Source organism: Trematomus bernacchii, unplaced genomic scaffold (assembly GCF_902827165.1).
Source record: "Trematomus bernacchii unplaced genomic scaffold, fTreBer1.1, whole genome shotgun sequence".
NCBI classification, from domain to species: domain Eukaryota; kingdom Metazoa; phylum Chordata; class Actinopteri; order Perciformes; family Nototheniidae; genus Trematomus; species Trematomus bernacchii.
Window position 1 is genome coordinate 4,947,719 of NW_022987840.1, and position 20,086 is coordinate 4,967,804.

At 41.5% G+C, this 20,086-nt stretch overlaps 1 protein-coding gene across 3 annotated transcripts; it reads left to right on the plus strand.

The window, feature by feature from the left end:
- The first annotated feature begins 370 nt into the window (after nucleotides 1-370).
- LOC117468525 (glucocorticoid-induced transcript 1 protein) lies at nucleotides 371-19,504 on the plus strand. Of its 3 annotated transcripts, none has more exons than XM_034112704.1 (9): nucleotides 371-492; nucleotides 630-1,018; nucleotides 5,576-5,724; nucleotides 11,068-11,157; nucleotides 13,535-13,660; nucleotides 14,963-15,100; nucleotides 16,776-16,965; nucleotides 18,513-18,633; nucleotides 18,801-19,504. In XM_034112704.1, exons 2-9 carry the CDS (start codon nucleotides 694-696, stop codon nucleotides 19,132-19,134), a joined length of 1,473 nt encoding a protein of 490 aa, XP_033968595.1. In that variant the 5' UTR covers nucleotides 371-492; nucleotides 630-693; the 3' UTR covers nucleotides 19,135-19,504. The 3 variants fall into 3 exon arrangements, with proteins under 3 accessions (XP_033968595.1, XP_033968596.1, XP_033968597.1); XM_034112705.1 differs by having other exon boundaries at nucleotides 13,538-13,660; XM_034112706.1 differs by having other exon boundaries at nucleotides 5,579-5,724.
- The last annotated feature ends 582 nt before the right edge of the window (nucleotides 19,505-20,086 follow it).

Consider the following 20,086-nt stretch of genomic DNA (forward strand, 5'->3'; position numbering starts at 1 on the left):
TATTGTAATTATGATTAAAAGGTACAGATCATATACAATGGGCATCCTCAACTGTATTTTTCACAATGACGAGCAACATACTACGTCTCAAATAAGGCCGTTTCTGTACATTGTAAAAAAATAATACACTGGTGCAATGGTAAAGAGTAAAATCAAAGGATATCTTTCACATCTCAATTTCCTCAACAAAAAAAACTTTCCACACTAGTAAGACATTTCTTACCTGATTGGATGAAAGTACGATCCATAGACATACTTGCACCAATCAGCGAAGTTACTGTACATCGTCACTATCCAATGAGAAGCTCAGAAATTAGTAGCGTAGCCCGCCCACAGGCAACAGCCAGTAGTCTAGCGGTAACAACTGTCATTTAGTGAGTGGACATGATGGGGAAGAGAGCTTGAAAACAAGAATTAAACGTCTCAAGAAGTATCATAAACAACTTTTAAAGTTACTATTGTAGTTGTTCGTCATGTGTTAGTATCTTACAGGTAAGTTATCACCAACAATTGCGAGTTTTTGTCCTTTTGAGCGCATGAGTTGACTTAAAAAAAGGAAGCTAACGTTTTTTGTTGCTAACTAGCTAATGTTTATCTTACCGTTCCCCCAACACCACCTCCTCCTCCAGAGAAGCAGCAACTTTGGCAGTACGTCTTTCTTCCTGTGATAGGAATTACAGCCAGTTTCGAAGGATGTCAGCCCCCAGCAACTCGCTCCAGCAGCCGAGGGTAAGACGCAGCAATGCGGGCTCCCCCGGCTCCTTCAACAACAACAGCAGCAGCAGCAGCAGCTGCCGTTTGCACCCCATCCGAGCCACCGTGCCCTACCAGCTCCTGCGCGGGGGTCCGAGCAGCCCCACGCGGGGGTCGCAGACCCTTTACGGTGGAACCACGAACAGCCGAGGCTCCAGTCCCCCTTCCAGTCCCTCACTCATTTCGGGAAGTGCAAATGCTAAGCAAAGACTGTCCCCCGAAAATAAGGACTCCTCCTGTCCCCCAGACTCTCCGGTTTCCAGAGGTAAAATCTATTTTCTTTTACTATTTTATCCTACAAAGGCCAGTAAATACCATGTCACCACCATGTGCTGTTGGCAAGATATAACTTGTCATAGTAACTTTCCTGTGACGAAGATATCGATCTGAATTTTCATTAGAATATTTCAATAGAGAATAAGATAAACTATTATATTTGAAGGGGTAAGTCTGGAGCATGATAGGCTCTTGATTTGCAGAACGTTGATCCATTAACTTTTCAGCCTATCACCCACTTACACCATTTGACAATCATAAAGAGAATAGATTGCACTTTTGGCTCTCTTATTTCCCATGGACTTTTGACAGGACAGAGGGGGAGGAGAGCATTGGCAGAAAGGCATGCTTTCAGTTGTATAAAGGGGCCACGTCAGTCCCAGTAGTCAGAGCGCTGAGTGAAAAGTCAGGTGTTGCTTTTTTTGACCTCACTCCATTGATGCAGCATGGAGCACTCATGGCACATTCAGAACATCTGTTGAGCCCCACCATGTTCTCTTCCACGTGGATAACAGAGGTCTGTGCTATGTCGTGTCATGTCATGCTTAGCTGCTTTTTGGATCTGATATAGAGACAAACTGAAGAAAGACACGAGAGTCCAGGCAGCCCTGGATCTGCATTTCACAGTCTTCCACTAAATCTCCTTTATGGGACAGCCTTTTTTTTGCCATATATTGATGTTGTAGCTTAATTTACAGACCGGTAGCGGTATCTTTTTGAAGGCCAGAACTACATTTCTTCATCAAAGAATAAACAGCTTGTTTTTCAGTATTTTGAGATAAGAAGAGATTCCTTTTAGGACTGAAAACCTGAGTGGGCATTTCGGACACCACACCAGTTCCCATGAAAAGCACCAGATATATACTCCGCACGAGAGTGTTCTGTACTTAGTTAGTTTAGGTCCCATATTGCAACACACCACGAGACAACTACATTGCACCAGCTTGATCAAAGCTTCATTAGTCATGTCTAAATGTTTCTCCCTCTTACCTCTTAGCCAAAAGTGCTGCCCTCTTGTATCATACAGGATAGTGTTTAATTTGGAATTGTATGTTTGTGACATGCTTCACATTCCTCAGTTCTTTGAAAGAGATGACCTCCAACCTTGACCAGTGTACCATGCAAGGCAGGAAAGGAAGTCTATTCCATAACAACTGAGTGCTTAGACCTACCAGGCACGACACATTTCACCCGTGTTTGCCTAGTGGTTGGTGTTGATTTCCCACCCCAGTGGCATGCCACGCATACCTCAATCCTCTGAAAGGACGACCTCTCACCCAGACCAGTGTCTCATGTTAGTGGTGATGATGGAGACTTGACCCGGCTTCATTGCCGTGACCTCACACAAACATGCACGAGAGGCCTCTGATGAGGACTATGATCATATCAGTGTGGGTTTGGTGGCTACTAGCATTAAAAAAATTGCAAACATGATTTAGTCATTAACATCTTTCATCACTTCATGCCAGCTTGTAAACGAAGTTGGAGGATTTGCGCTTTGTAATATATCATTCATTGTAGTATTTTGGACCCACCCAAAGACATAATGCTTGCCATTTGGTGGGTCCAAAATGCCGTGCAATATCATTTATGTTAGCGCCAGAAAGTGACCTACATACACAACATATTGAGATTTTTGCCAATATTCAGGAACAAGGAAACTTTTCTTTTAAGCTTTTCTACATGGCTAATACAAAAAATATATAATTGACATGCTGTTGTACATGCTGTTTGCATACCCCTAGTATAATATTCCATATCATGACTTTTTAGGTTCACCAGCATGACATCATTCACTGTCCCAACAATGATAGTCCTGCTCTTTGTCAAAGTGCCAGCTGTGCTGAAACAGCCCTGCTTCATTGTCACACATTCAAACTGCAGAGTAGGACCACATGTGGAAATGTGCAGTGTTTTCTGTTGTTTTATCAACCAACCCTGCACAACATCTGGTTGAACCTCAAACTTGATGCTAAGTTTTCGGATTCTTCTCAGTGGTAAAAGTTGAAATCGTTAGCATTGATAGCATACCCTCATCGCCCATTGAGATACATAGCCTGTTGTGGGAGGTACCCACTGGACTCATTGACTGATAACTGCTAAGAATGCTCACTAGCCATATTCTGAACAGCTGAGAGACAGATGCTGAACTCATAACTTTATAAGTTCATGGGATCATTATTCATATTGCAGTCACTGTTCTTATTACAGCTACAAATTACAAAGACAGTCCTCTAATCATAGTTTAGTGATAGGGCATTGTAAATAAACGCGCAGTATCATACATATGAACAGAATCAATAATCATGCCACTTGTATCAGTATTCTATATATTAGAGTAAAAAGTATGATGAATATTAATACCATGGCAAATAACTAGTTTTAGTCCTTTATAAGTAGGGCTGCTCGATTATGGCAAAAATCATAATCGCGATTATTTTGGTCAATAATTGCTATCACGATTATTAAAAACGATTATCCATTTACTTTGAAAACATCAATTTATTGCAAAAAAAAAAGTTTTTTGTATGTTTTTAACAGTTGATTACCCTAAACTTTAAGTATAATTCAACTGAAAACACAATAAAAAAAAAATAATAATAATAAAAAAAAAAAAAAAAAAAAAATCGTTTTATTTCGATTACGTTGTTTTCGTAATCGTTGCAAGCCAAAATCGTAATCGAGATTAAAATACGATTTAATTGCACAGCCCTAAGTATAAGTATACTCGGACACTGTATTAATTGTTTAGATTTCCGTCTTGCACCTCTTCTGGCCACGTTTGCACTGTCTTGAGGGTGGGCGATCGATTGCATGTTTTGTTGCTAGTTTGAGCATTTCCGACTGAATTAAAACATGTCCAAGACCATCTCCATATGTAAATATAGGTTGCATATGAGACCTACCAGCTTTAGCTAATGGATAAACTAAAATGAACCCCTAAATCCTTTAATCCTGCTCTAATTTCATTGAGCATTTCTGGGATACCAAACGTGATTTTTGTTACAACTGTGATCACAAGATGAAGTTAAACTATTGTACATTTTTCCTTTCAACCAGACTTGTGAAAACCTACAGGAAACCATTCTGCTATGGTTTACTGATCTGGACCACATGTTTGTTTTCACATTTGCCTCTGCTCTACAGTTAATAAACCACCCGTTTATCCCCTCTGAAGGCAGGGACTCTTTCACAGCTTGCTGAATGCCCGGCTAAGGAAAGTTCTTATTCAAATGCAACCAGAAGTATTCATTTTTAATGTCACACAACACCACTCATGTACCCCTGAAATCAGCAGATGGACTGCTTTGATGTCTTCTTTCTCACCGTTTCTTTTTTCTCATCACAAGATTATTCTATTTTGGCAAGTGGGGAGACGATGGAAAATAACCCCAGTCCTGGTTCTGAGAGCACTGGCTTGGCCTGTATCAATATTGATGGACATTTAGCCTGCTTCCTTTGTCTACAATGCTTCAGGGAATTTTACTGTAGCCCAGTAAGCTTACTTAGGCAATACCTTTGGGTGGGTAGGCCCGTGTATTCTGTGAACAAAGAACAACAATGATGGCTATGTAGTTCTGCAAGGAGAGGGGTGCCTCATCTAGATAGTTTAGTCTGTGTGTTCACGTTGGAAGGGCCTCTGCTTAAACCTACTCAGACAGGGAATGGAGTCAATGTTTCCTCAAAATCATTCATGGCGCTATCTCTTTTTTGTCTGTCTTTGATACGGAAATGAAGGAGCATTTTCTTCTGGGAATCACACAAAGTGTAATTGAGGCTATTGCATTTAATCCAACTGTTACTGCACTATCATGCTATTCAACCTTTGGTATTGCGTATTTTGTTTTTCTCTCTTTTTTTTTTTTGTGCGTGTCACTGCAGGAATGTTGAGTGGATGCAGGCAGGTTTGATGTGCATTGTGGTGTGGTTGTTTATGAGTTCTTATGTGGGTGGTGTGTGGTTAACTGTTCTGGCTCACAGCAGACTGCTCTCATAACATCAGATGCTCCTGCTCAGCCATTTACATTTGCTTCAGGCCTTAGCTCTCAAGCCTGTTGTTTGCCCTCAACTAATACTTAAGAGATTAGAAACAATTGTCCACACTTTGAGAACAAGAAGGGTTTGCAGTATACGGTTTTATCTCCATTATTAACTGTACATTGCAGTATTCAAGGTGAAGTGTTGATTATACTGTATTTCATTCTGTGATTGACGGAAATATATTTCTATTTTTGCAAAGTAAACATTTACACACAATCCCGTTTGTGCTAGAACTTTACCACAGGCAAAGAAACTAGGCCAACTACAAAAAACACATTTTGTCAGAACGACTTTGATTATGCCATTGTGTTTTGTTTCAGGTTTAACATGATTATTTGCCAACAATGTAAACCATTATACTTGTATGGCCCAGAGTCCTTGGCTAATTATTTGCACTGAGAGATTGATCACACTGTATGTTGATGCCTCTGGGAGTTTGTCCTTCTTGGTGCTGATGCCTGCGTGGGTGCTTGTGTCTCACCCCATCACTTTGTTCTTTTCACAGCAGAAAGGTCCAAGTTACAGGTTCGAAGCTCCAGTGCCATCAGGCGGACATCTTCACTGGACGCCATCACAGGGCCGTACCTCACCGGCCAGTGGCCTCGGGACTCCCACGGACCCTACCCCTCCTGTATGAAAGACAAAGCCACACAGGTACATACAAATGTTTTAAATGATATGTTAATGTTATTAAACAAAGAAATATAGGACTCCCAAAGATAAGGTAATAATCCTGGTGACTCATGGAGTAGCCTCGACTTTTTTCAAATGTTAACTGATTATCATGGGTGCCTCTAAGCAGTAGCATCCATGAGTCTTAGCTGCTGTAGCCTTGGAAAGCAAATTCATAATGTTAATATTAAGGAGCGTGCCAAGTGACTGCAGCGTCCATGGTTCCAGATTGAAGAAATCACAGACAAAGGGAAGAAGCACTACATCACTAAAAGGCCACGTGTGTGTAGTCATCATGGAGCCATCACCATCACCACCGTCATCTTTGAATTGTTGATGTGATGACTGATGCGCGACGATTGATGAGTCATCATATTGTAATTTTGGTTTTGAGTAAAGCATGTTTCACACAGTGTGATATCCTGAGTTTAAAGCGTTTTACCAAATATGGTTTGCAATAAATTATCTTAGTTTGACATAGAAAAAATACCTTAACGTATCTGAATATGGCCATATGGCTCACAACTTGTCCACAGTGTCTGGTACATCCCCAAATTCCACATTCACTTTTCATTTCTCACAGAACATAATGGCAGTTAAGACTTCAATGTAACTGTTTGTTTCTGTTTCAGTGCTAGGTCAAGGAGACGTATTTAAACCATGTGGACAAAGGTTTTGTTTTGATTATCTGGTGGACTTTGCAGTAACTGAAATGTCCTCAAAGCACTACCTTTTAATAAATGCTAATACTTCATAAGGCATAGACATGGTTTTCCTAATTCACATCGCCACAGTATTCCTGGAAAGCAGCTCACTAATCGTGCCCTGTTGACTGCCTAGATGCAGTTTTTCCTCTAAGAAGTACATTTGTTGGCGGGTGTTGGTGTCTGGTGGGTTTCTGTCATGAAAGAATATTGACTATGCATGATCATGACAAGGGCTGCACCCTCTTTGCTTAAAGAAGCCTTTCATGTGTCTGAATGAAGCCTGCCAAGCCTAATTTACATGGGCTTCATTCCTTTTAACCCGTCATTTGCCTCACATTTCTTTGTGTGTTGGCTGAGGAAGTGGTGTGAGGGCCTACAAGATCTCTTGAAGTGGCTGTATGCATGCAGAGTAAATACCTCTTATTACAGGGTTCCTGTGCAGTACTGCAAAGACAGGACAAGTATGGAGAATCTATTTCATAATTATCAGGCCTTGAAAAAGGTTATTGCAGAATAAACATTTGGCCAGTGATTTTGTAGACCCTTTTTTTTTGCCACATTGTGACATTTGACCATATTTTTCCAGCCTTATCAGCAAAGACCTGATTGAAGGCGGACCTGAACGAAAACAAAGTTTAAGAGATTTATATCCGTCAGAGCTGTGGAAATATGAGATGTGAAAACATTTAGCCATGTTGTAATGATGTGGAGGAGTGTGACACACTTGACAATCCTTGTGCGATTAAACTCCCCCAAGGATAGTGAGAGACCACTTCCTGTTACAAAGCTATGCCTGGGCAAAACTCTTTCCATAAGACGACAACAGCAGAGAGCAGCACACAAAAGGTCCCTGGCCTCTTTTGTTGCTCATTGCTCAAGTTCAAGACAGCCTCTCCTTTGAGCCGTTATGTAGCCTTGCATGGAGGTGAAGTTGTTTGCACCTGTCCCCCAGGCCACGGCTGAGTCGAGAGAAATCCCACTGCTTACCACCTGGCCCTCGTGGCTGCACGGCTCGCCTGCCTTTTGTGTGGGAGTTGAGGAGCAGAGGGTCCATACATATGCTAATCACTGTTCCGGGCTAGGTCTGTGTGCCCTAGGCCCTGTGGTTTCAGAACACAGAGAATGTCTGTATGAAGATTAGGGCCCTGACAAACCACGCAGACCTCAAAGAACTAGAACCGACAAAGGCAGACTGATCAAATAGTTTGCCTCTCCTCGCAGTTTGTGTTAAAAATTGCACTTGAAACACAACACAAAGACTACAGGTGATGGCAAGCTGACCACAGAGAGGCATTTTGAGTTCTGAAAATGCGTGAGAGGAAATAATTTATCGGCCATCTGCATTTGTAATCTGAAAAACCAAACAAAAAGACAAACAAACCGTTTTTCACGCCAATGGAAATCTGCTTTAGCTGTCTCTTTTATAGGACTGGAATATCAAAGGAGAAGATGTCTGCTATGGACTTTGGAGCCAAACACATGTGGCCACAAATGCAGGTTTTACAGGTCCCTCTCAAAAATGTATTATATATTGCTTTGAAAAAATCTCTTTCTAATTACTGTCAACTTGAATAAATTAAATGTAAACACATCATGATACTATACCTAAGTCAAATACACACATGTTGACTGAAGTACTACTATGTTTTCAGCATTTTCCTGTCATCTTGCCAAGTTGCTCAAATATATGCAGGTGTTTTGTCATTCCCCTTTTGCTAATTAAAAAGTGACCAGCTAATCCTCCTCATAATGGAACGACACCAGACCCCATTTGGCCTCTGAACACCCTCAAGTGATGGCAGTGGCTGCTCTCATGTCCCGGCATGCATTCTAAGCTAATCTAACACAAATTCCACTGTCATTCTGATGTAGCCCAGTCATTATTTCCTGCTTTGGAACAGAACTGGATTCTTGAGGATGTTGCCTGCATGTAACCCTTTGAGGAGGAATCCTAATGGGAAGCAAGCTGCAGGCTACGGTAACAGTTTTATCTGCAGGGGAGTGCCTTATCAGGAACAACACCCGGTACACACGTCTCCACAGCCCACATCTCGGGACGGAAGTTAAAGAGCTAGCATGATAAAAAGGCCCCTGAGGTAAATAGAGGTGGGTGTTCTTGTTAACAGACCATTTGTGTGGGAAGAAGAGCGTCAATTAAGATAACCTGCAGTATTTGAACCGTCTTGTTTTACTCTCTATATCTGGGTGGAAATAAGTCATTTATTGCAAACTGAAATATCTACTATAAAGAAAAGTGTTGCCCTTATATTGACACCTATGGCCCGAGACATCTCGGCATGCATTAGCTTTCTTAAGACTTTAAACAAAAGCAAGGATTCATGTATAAAATGTAAAATGTTATGTCTAAAACAATAAGTGTTTGGAATTGATTTAACAACCAGGGAACTAGTTGCAGGGATTATTCTCACCTCCTTTGTTCTCATTAGCTGTTAAGTTGTTTGCACTAAAAGCTGCGGTCACCACTAACACTAAGCACACATCATTGCGATATGTTAAGTTAAAAATGATTTATTTGATTTAGGGCTTATGAAGTTGAAAAACAGGAACTTTCGGAGATGAAGAAACATTCCACTTGTGAATAACTACCTTGAGCCCTTTTTTCTTTTGATTCTATGTTTTTTATTATTACCAGTATTTTTGCAGCTCTCGTTTACTGCCATATTGAAAGCGTCTCACATTTCATTGAGTTACAAGTAGCAAGTTGCATTCCCTATTTGACGTCATTGAACATCTGTGAGAACTTAGTTTTTCCTCAACAGCAAAGTCCACAGCTCCACAAAGCCCGTCTGCCCTTTTGCAGCATTCTGCATTCTGAATGAACAGACTAAGCTGCAGCATCCACTCCGTCAATGCCTGGCAGAGGCATCAAACAGCACAAGCCACTGCATAGGCCATGCTCAAAATGTTAATGCTAAAGGCTAGCTACACATCTGCCATACAGCGTGGCCAGGCACAGTGGGCTCTTTATGAGAGCACAAGCCCCCATTTCATCCGCTGTCCTTTTCTGGGCAAACCAGCGCAAGCTATCCAGCGCTAACGGCTTCATGCGGGTGTTCCTCATTATTCACAGTGTGATATTCCATATCATAGGGCAAGGTTTGTGCCTCAGTAGGAGAGAGGTTTTTCTGTTAGTGTGGGGGCAGACATAAGGCAGTGTGAAGACACTGACATTTAAGATGTTTCGTAAGCTGTGCTGACTATAAAACGTCAGATGTTTGAGGGTCTGTTTGAGGAACTGTTGATATGCATAATCAGGGGGAAGTATGTGGTTTCAGGCTATGAAGCATTCTCAGTCTGTTTCTGTTTTTGCATATATTTACATAACTTAACCGTTTCCTTGTTTATGCAGAAGAGGTCTAAAAGACAGTGAGAGAGAACTGCCTGTATGTTCTCTGAAAGGGAATGGTTTGTATATCAGATGTTCTTTTCATTGGTGATGACACAACATGTCTCTGTAGACTTGTTGATTTAGGCTAAACCTAGCATTGTGCTGTACATAATCTGCCAAATCAGAGTTGTGTGTGTATAGGCTAAATAGTTCTAACTTATTTATAGACTTACTTAAGGTGAAAAGTTGGAGACCAGCAGCAGCTAATAGTGAAGTCCTTGTAACAATATCTGTTGTAATTTATTGTCTTTTATTGTGATTATGGAAATGTGTTTTTATGTGATTGTAGTTATTACATGTACAGCACTTTGGCCCGACCAAAAATCGCTTTTAAATGTGCTTTATAAATAAACCTTGATTTGATTTGAACAAGGTTAACCTGGGTTTCTTGGTTTAGTCCTTACATAAAGAAATGTTTTTATATCCAGGCCCTGATGTATTTGTCTTTACCAGGCTTACTAATGGAATCAATCAAAAATGCTATGACTTTTGTTTTTCCTGTTTAATTGAGTTATTTCCCGAGGGAGAGTATCTCATGACTGTTTTCCTCAATGTCATTGTTTCCAGACTTTCAGTTTTACTTTGAGCACACGGCACTCCTTTCTGCTTTCAACCACATCTTTCTCAACTGTTTAGCCAAATGGTTTAAGGAATTTGGTGGATGCTCACACCCTGAGGCACACAGTGAGGTCATCTTATTGGGTTATCAACACCTTTCTCAGTATTTTTAGAAAGGTCTTACGTCTTTAAGCTTTTGTTTACTTTAAGTATATCTGAATTGAAATAGCTAAAAACTAGTGTGTGTATATATATCACTGATCCTAACTGTATTTCATTGTGCAAACACATTCATGACAACCATGTACATATAAAGACATTTCATACCACAACATTTGTAATGGGCACATGCACCAAGACTCAACAAGGACTCCATTGTGACCTTTTGTTTTCTGATCTCTGTAAACATTAGGCCACCCTGCCATGCAAACAAATCTCAGAAACTGCAGGTTAGTTTATGCTAGGCTTTCAAGGAGATACTTATCTTTGTGAGCATGTGCAACATAGATAGATACTGTATGCTTCTTGGTGGCCACAGGGTCCTACAGTTCACGTGGAGCATGTATCAGAAGAGCTGTGTCTGTGTTGGAGGAAATTCAATTGAGTTGTGTAACATGCGGTTTTGTGACAATGTGTATTTATGTGTTTCAGACTCCGGGTCTGTGGATTGATGAGGGAGCAGAACAGGGAAGTCCTCACCAGCGGTCAGCCTCCTGGGGCAGCGCGGACCACCTCAAAGAGGTAGATTCACCAGCCTTAACCTCGCTTCACCCAAAGTCACAGCTGCTCCTGACAACAGCCCCACAGATGGAGGATTTACACAGTCGAGTAGTGTTAGCAAACCGTCTGACACTAAGCTACAGCACACTTGCTCCAAACACTCAGTTCAAAGAGCATGTTTTTGTCATTTTTGTGGTTCATTCCATTTATTCAAAATGTGTTTTATTTGTCAGTGTCTGAGGTCAGCCTAAATATGATTCTCCTTAAGGTTGGTTTCCACTCCTGTCTCTCTGCATGGCTTTGTGGCCAACCAGCCCGACCACATGGAGCTATTAGGTCTCTGTCCAGGCCACAGTCTAAATGTAACCTCCTTCTCCCCTCCGCTTCCCATTCAACTGAAACTCTTGCATCTCATTATGGCCGGTTGTTTTTGAGCGACAGTGTAGGAGCTCCTCTCGAGGGCCATATTGTTCCTGCTTTAACTTACAGTGAGGGAACTTAGTCATGGGAACTCATGTTACTTTAAAGCCTTACACATCACTGTGCAACACTGTGCTATTTTACTGTTTTCTAATCTGTTAGTGATCAATATTTAGTTCTAAAATATTCACAGTTGATCAGATATCTTAGTTTGTTAGTATTGACCAGAACTTAAAAAAACACATTTAAAAACTCGACTTAAATCTAAAGATCAGCCCACAGGACTTCCTTCATTAAATAACTTAGCTTTATGACCAAGATGTGGAAGTTCGTTAATTGTTTATTAAACACAAGTATGATAGTCTGAAATGTGCTTTTAATGGAACAGACTTTCCCTTCACTTTGTTTGTCACCTGGCCAGGCAACCGTTACCGTTGTCTGTGTATTAAGTTACGGATCTGGATGAGGCATCTTCAATTCAAAAATATGATTTTACTTGCATTACTATTGCATTGCTAAGATGACAAATGTACAGTAAGTGTCAAGGCATTACTGTGAATCAATTCTGAATTGTTTAGATGTACACAAGACAGAAAGAGACACATGAATAGATCCAGCTACATAAGAAGTCAAAACCTATTCCCTGGCCATGGACTCGCAGGCAAATGATCTCATCAAATCTGACTGTTAAATTCAGAATGTATAAATCACATTTAAAGCATAAATGTCGTCATACACTAAAACTAGGCCAGCTAGAGAAATGTAAAGACGATCCCAGGGACTTGGCCAGTACGATCAATAGCATAGCACAGCCAGGAAAAGCTCTCTCTCTTCCTCTGAGATTACATCGGGATTGCCTGGACTTGTCATTATCGAGCAATGCGGTCACTCAATGAATGTAGTGAACTGTATCCTAGCTCCTCTGCGATCACATGTGTGGGAGGACGTCTGTGAAAAGAGCAAGTCTCTTTGTTGACTGTGTTGCCAGGATTACAAGATAAGCATTGAAGACCACACCTTTGTCTGCATAGTACAACTGCGTCTGTTAGGCTCACAAAGGGTATCCTGTTTTTGGGCTGATCCTGGGCCAGAAACACCCATTGACCTAAGTTGCATCACCAGAAATGCTGCAAAAAGGAGGAACCTCAATAAAAAAAATGTTAGGCCGACACATGGGATTAGAGCTGCTTTTAGTCCATTAATACATCAGTTTATTGACAGACAATTAATCTGCAACTATTTTGATAACTGATTAAACGTATAAATGCAACTTCTGATTGTCCCAGCTTCTCAAATGTGAGGATTTGCAAGTTTTTTTTCTCTTTCTTGTCTTAAAATTGTAGTTTATTTTTATATTCTTAATTAAACCGAATCCCCACATATCTTTAGCCTTTAGTTAAAGGTGGGGTAGGTAATTTTGGAGAAACCAGCTCGAGTGCGCTAGAATTTGAAAATACCCCGCCTGAAAAAAATCTGCCACTTCCTTATAGAGCCCCTCCTCCAACACGCACATGACCAATGAGGGCACGAGATAAGTTTGTGCACAGATGGAAGGCTGACAGGCAGGTAGGCCATCCAGTTATTTTAGCCGGGCCGGCTAAAATGATTGGTCGTGCTTTTTACAGTATTACGGCTTCCACAGATGACATTTTTTTATGGATTTTTTGTCAAAGCACTTAAGATATTCATTGCTATCGGGATGTTAAGAGCATTCCATGGAATATAACAAAAAGTGTATCTCGAGCCGGTTTCTCAAACTTACCTACCCCACCTTTAATTGTGACTCTTTTCAATTGTTGATTAATTAGGAAAATAACAGTTGTTTGCGACCCAAAATGGAAGCAAATGTACTTACCACCTTCTGGTTTCATTTACGTCACGTTTGGGAAAAGTTCTAATTCCCCTGGTTACTGAAATATTACCTTGATAGGACAGGTGTGTCCTGTAATTCTCTGACGTGATCTTACTTGTCCTTCAGCAGATTGCTAAGCTGAGACTGCAGTTGCAGCGCAGCAAGCAGGTCAGCCGTCAGAGCAAAGACCGGGAGCAGAGCTCTCTGCAGCTGCAGCAGCAGGTGCAGCATGGCACTACATGCCCATCACAGGTGAGCTATTCATACCACGCCACACAGAGGGTGTTTCTCAATCGCGAGTAAAGCTGCTTCAGAGCCACTATTTCAAGCATACTACGTCATTGAGTGCCGCCGAAGTACTGTTCCAATCTCCAGTATACTTGGAAATCTACCGAGCCCGGCGTACTCCCGTTTGGAGAAATATCGAGTCTGCACATGAGTAGACTTCGCAGTCTTAAAATCCCCACAATGCTTTGCGCACGGACCAATTTCCCCAAATCTGTGGCGGAAGATGTAAGGCGGCGCCTCTCATATGACGCACACCTGCACACTTGCTAGCTGTTCCACACTTCGTTTTCCGAATGCCAGGAAGTATTCTTGACTCGCTTCTGAAGCAAGATGCTCGGCAGACATGTGCTACCAAGCAAGCGTACTCGCGATTGAGAAACACCCAGAGTCACTGGCATGCTCTTTTCAGGTGAAAACATGAACTAACCCTGACTTTGGTGATCCAAGGTAAACCCTGACTGTTATGTGATAAGGTTGCTGAGAAGCCAAGCAAAACACATACAAATGAAACAGATGGAGACCAAACCATATCTCAGCTGCTAAGGATAAGATAAATAAATATTAACATACCAGGGTTAAGCAAGGTGCCTCTCACATTACACGTTTGATGGAATTAAATGTAAAGCACATTTTCTATTTACTGCATTAGTTTAAGTTTAGTATATAAAGCTTAAGATAATCAGCATGCTATAACTAAGTAGTCCCTATTTGAGAAAAAGGTGTAGGTATTTTCGTCTTGTATATCGTCTGTATTGGATCAAAACACAAGTCTGTGATGTTGTATTCTGCACTGCGTATGACTGAGGAGGTTTTGTTAATGAGAGGAGAGGGAATGTGTCCGGGCATGTCCTGTCCTCGGCTTGTTTGCAGTTCATTCATTAACAGAAGCCCAGCAACAGGACAAATCAACCTCTGTGGGAGAAGTAGTGATATATATGCCCCATTCCCACATGTGGTAGATTACAACAATGTATTTATTTCATACAATATTTAATCAATTTCAAACTGAACGGCTCCATCCGGTGAATGTCTCATAAATGAGATCAGCAACACTTAAACATCACAAGCCGACATTGGTGTCACCGAGCCAAAGTGAAACACACATGCCGTTTAATACATATCATTGAACAATCGATTTGAACTGTGAGAAGATTCTTTTGTTTTGTCATTTTCCATCTAAGTGAGAAGTTGTGACCAAAGATAATTGTTCTATTTTTAAGGTTATTCATTTATATCCTAATATTTCATATGTTTGTGTCTTCCCAGTATAAAGGAACGTCATCAGCCCTGTCAACAATCCCTGTGCCAAAGTCCCTCATATGCAGGGTGCCGAGCAGTGTGGAGGGCATCAGCCACGAGCTGGAGAATGTGTTCATCAGAGAGGACTGGGAGCAGGGCATACAGGTAGGGATGTGTGTACACACACACACACACACACACACACACACACACACACACACACACACACACACACACACACACACACACACACACACACACACACACACACACACACACACAGCAGCCATCATGGCTCCAGCTGATTTAAAATGTATTCAAAGTGCTTGTTGAACTGCAAATGTGTGAGATTAGTTTATACGACTCACTACACACCTCACTTGACACTAGCCAATGTTTCCATTTCAAGCTAAGTCTTAACTTATCTTTGGTCCCAGTTGGGTTGAATCTCAGATTCATGGGACATCATACAGACTTTAGAAAAGAGCAGCCAAGTTGGGGAAACTTGTTTTAAGGCAGCTTCATAGTTGGAATTCTGAGTAGGAATGTCTGACGGCAAAAGTATTTATGTGTCGGTGAATAGAACAGCATAATCGCTGCAAATGTAATAATGAAATAGAATCAATGCAGCCTAATTAAAATCGGCTACAAATATGGCCTACACAGTTTATCTGTCCTAAGTTATCAGGCCGACTAGTAAGGAAATTGACACATAATGTAACACAAAAGAAAATTACTAATTTAAGTTTTTTATTTCTATTTATCTTAGTTTGGAGGTGACATTGAGGGGTATGTGCATCTCTCCAGAAAAGCATTATTTTTATCAAATGATCTGCCTGGATCAACACATGGCTTTTGTCCCTTTATTTCTCTCTATATTGCTTCCAATGTCCTGCAGGCGCCAATTGATGCAAGGCTTCATGGCTCGGATGTTGTGTGATGCTCTTTACATCGGTCAACAGTCATTGAAACTCTCTGAATCTGTCAAATATTTGATTATGTTAGTAATGGGTTTTTTTTAAACACTGGAACAGGCTTTTTATTTCAATTGTAATGACTTAAGAAACCTGAGAGAAAGTGTTTCCCTCAAAACCAGGCAAACATAACTCTTATATACATGAATATGCTCATGGTCAAAAATGGCTCTTTTAGTCTACGCTTAAAAGCTATTGCACGTAAAGGCAGTCCTGTAAAGTCCCATGCAGCGTGCACCATACGGTCTGACCGCAAGACACACATCTTCTCCTTCATACTGAATGAAACCTCTTAGAGGCGAGGACATCCGTAAATCCTGTCTGATGTGGGGTAGTGAACCTTGACAGGTCTGTAAAACTCCCCTCTTAGAAAGGCACAGACACACGTGCGCACACAAACTGTTTAAATAACACACCAGCACAGATTTACAGCCTGCTGTGCACCAAGCCATTTGTCTTTCCTGCTCTACCATTTGAGAGCATTTTGCCAAAGCAGAACTCTGCACATCACACTGTTCAATTACTGTCAAGAACAACCATCTGCTGTCGTGTTTGCTTCTCCATTGCCCCTTTAAACAAACAGACAAACACACTATATGCTTTTTAGTTCCAGACATTATAGCTGATGCTCTTAACCCAGACTGACATCATCCAGTGACTGAGCAGGTTGCTGTGGAGCAGGAATTGCACAGGAACGCTTAAACAGTTTTCAAGGACACGTTGCCTGTTGAAGCTGATTGAGTCTGACTCTGAGTTACTGTTCTCTCTAATCGCTATGTACTGTCACTCTGACATGTTAGGATCAATGCACGCTCACATGTGACCTCTCACCACCTGCTCTGACCACCTGTACTCTGACCTCACAGGCCATGGATGTGGTAGATGGCCGCCGCGCCCCCTTCCCTCCGCATCACTACAGCAGCAACGGGGACACACGTGACACGGACACTCAAGCCCCTTCAAGCGGGGACTCGAGCCCCTCGCCCCGCCCCTGCAGCTCCGACCAGGCCCACTCTCCTGATGGAAGCCCCTGCTCTGCAGAGGAAATGGACAAAGGTGGGCCTTTTTTGTTTCATACATGTAGCCAGGGCCGGCCCTTGGCATAGGCAGTATAGGCAAATGCTAAGGCCGCATCAACCCATCGGGGGTGCCGACAATTGGGGAGAAAAAGAAAAAAAGTTAGACATTTAAAAAACTTTCTTTTTTAATTTCATAACAACACAATTTCCCGATTTTGGATCAACAAAGTACATCTTCTTATCTTATACTGACAGAACTACGCCTATATTGCGTACAGCGCCCATAAACTATGGCGCACCCCCCCTGAACTGCCCCAGCCCCAGTAAAAAACAGGTTTATGTGAAATAGTTCTTTTTTTGAAATAATGGTTTTAGTGTGCAATTATAGGTTTTAATTTTGTATTCGTGTTAATTTAAAATAAATCAAACTCCCAAAAAAGGTATACAGCTTCTGTGTGCTTTTATTAACATTGGAATTTACTGTGTAAGCGGCCGCGGGGGGGAGAGCTCTCTCCTGAAAGACTGAGCGGCTCTGATAACCTCAGCTCAGTGAGGTAAAGGCACACCTTTATATGATCATTATAGTTATACAAAAATAAGAGAATAGATGAAAAACAGGTATAAAATACTATATGACAGTAAAAAAAGGTTGTTATTAATAAACAAGAATACAGTTTAAAAGGGGAGTGATTTGTAAAATCAGCTAAAATCTTGCCGAGGGCAGCAAATTGGTCAGGGCCGGCCCTGCATGCAGCTTTAGAGGGGAACTAGTTTACACAACAAAGTCTGTTTAAATGTCGTGGGAAGTGTGGAACCTTGTTTGTTTTACTGTCAAACATGACTCTGACAATGTTATAAGAGTGCTATTTAATCAAGGCAGTGCTCTTTAAAGACATACAGTATAAGCAATACATATCTTTTTTTGTTGGGCTATGCAGAGCTAAGTTTTTAGTTTTTTATTGCTTATGTATCTTTTGGTTCAAGGTTCAAGGTTCTTTATTGTCAAACTGACATAGCTACAGAGTAATTATGTTGTTGAAAATCTTATGTCACAGGCTTTTGATACTGACATGCATCTAAAAGTGACGACTTACAGATAGTTACAAACACACAATACATTTCCACCCGAAAAAAAAAAAATCATCATTTTGACAGTTATTTATTCTTGGCCCCAACATGTAAAAACGTAGTGACAGGATGCCAAATCGTAATCACGCATTCAAGAGGAAGCTACAGATATGGCTGACACAGCAAACGCAAATATAGAGAAACACAACGGCAACCAGACAACGTCCGTTACTAAACTAGAGTGAGTCTTTCGATGGCTTTCACCCAGTAATGAGAGCCATATCCCAACTTCAAATAAGAAATACTACTCCTACTTTACTACGAAGGGTTTTTATAGACAAGAACCGCTATATTCCATGAAGCAAGCTACTGAAAACTGTATTGATTGTGTATCTGTCTAGAAACTTGTATAAAAATATTTAAGTGATACACAGCCCTTCTCTAAGTTAATTGCAGCTACAAGATTGATCAGTTTATTCTCCCTTTTTTACATTATATTCTTTACTTTATTTCCAGACGGCCTGTGCAGTTCTCCTCTCCCCAAATTTGCCACATCTCCCAAACCTAACAACAGCTACATGTTCAAACGGGAACCTCCAGAGGGCTGTGAGAAGATCAAAGTGTTCGAGGAGATGGTGTAAGTATTTTTTCTTGTTTTTTATTTCACAATCTGTATGTGTTTTTTAATGCACCCTGTGTGGAAGACAAACAAAAGCAGAGAGCAGTTCACTGTACTAGCCCATTAGCATTGTGGGTGGCAGGGATCAGGGCAGGTGTATTGAATCCAAACGCTCTTGTCTTTAGGTCTGGCAAATCAAAAGGCTTCCCTCTCTTCTCGTGCCCCGACAAAAACAAGGTGAACTTCATTCCCAGGGGGTCTGCCTTCTGCCCTGTCAAACTCCTCTGCACCTCCCTCTTCTCCCCCGTCTCTCCCTCGTCCTGCTCCTCCGCCACCCCCGGTCTCCATGGCAACGACAGCCCAGGGCCTCAGGTGACCCCAGCTCTGCCCTGCGCACCACTAGCTACCTTCGCGGCCTCGGCTGACTGGAGCAGCGCCCCGAGCACAGGCCCAGAGAGCCAGAGCCCCGACACAGAGGCAGGGACAGATGGCTCAGCACAGCTTGTCCTCACCAGCTAGTTCTCAGGTATCTCTAACCAAACCACTTGCTATAGTTAGGTGGTATGGATCGAAAAACTAAAAACAAAAAAAAAACTTGCACTTATATTAACGTTAGCCAGCAGGGAGTGTCCAGGTCGAGAAAGGACAAACACCAAGTGGGATAACGATACCAGCATCCTGCTGCACAGGCACGGTGGTTTGGTCGTTGTGAGGAGTGTTCTGACCTTGGCCCCGCCTCCTTTCACCCATCACTAACCTAGCCTTCTGCTCTGTACGGTGACAAAACACCCATAACAAAAACAGCTACGCCTTCCTTGCAAAACAAAATACTACTGCTATAATAATTGTGACAGATGACAATATTTTCAAGACTAAATTACAAAAAAAAGAAAAATGTTCAACAATCACAACAGACCGCTATGAAGTATCAGAGAAATTCTACTCATGTTAGCTAGCAAGATAATCTTAAGCACATATATGTGAGCTTTTTGACAGGGTGGGTCATGCACGATTCATGTATTTAGTATATCAGGATGCCTTGCAGTCAGAGTACATTGCCCCACATTAACTACAATGTTTGCACTTGTTAAGACATGGCTCAGAATGATACAGGCCTGTTTGTTTATGTTAAAGTATTTGTAGCACAATGTCTTAGTGAAACCAGCAGTTGCTTCAGCGTTGCAACCCGGCAGGCCGACAGGCCGAGATCTGCTTTTCTGGTCTGCTCACTATTAATGAGCTCAACACAAAATATCAGCCGTTTCTCACTGACCAAATAACCAATCACAAAGCACACAACCCCCCCATTGCCTTGTTTTATTGCCCCACACTACACAGAATAATAACTCGGGTCATGTGGAATGTATTTGCTTGGACTATGTTGCCTTTCCCCGGTGTGTATGACCTTCTGAAGACATTCCAGTCTTTTCCAGAAATGTTTAGTGTTTTCACTGGAGGGGGAGATAATTAG

Excerpts from the sequence above, each read along its gene's own strand:
- LOC117468525 (XM_034112704.1), top strand. The coding sequence starts at position 694 with ATGTCAGCCCCCAGCAACTCGCTCCAGCAGCCGAGGGTAAGACGCAGC. Across the intron at positions 1,019-5,575 it reads AGACTCTCCGGTTTCCAGAG|CAGAAAGGTCCAAGTTACAG; the intron begins GTAAAATCTATT and ends TTCTTTTCACAG. Across the intron at positions 11,158-13,534 it reads GCGCGGACCACCTCAAAGAG|CAGATTGCTAAGCTGAGACT; the intron begins GTAGATTCACCA and ends CTTGTCCTTCAG.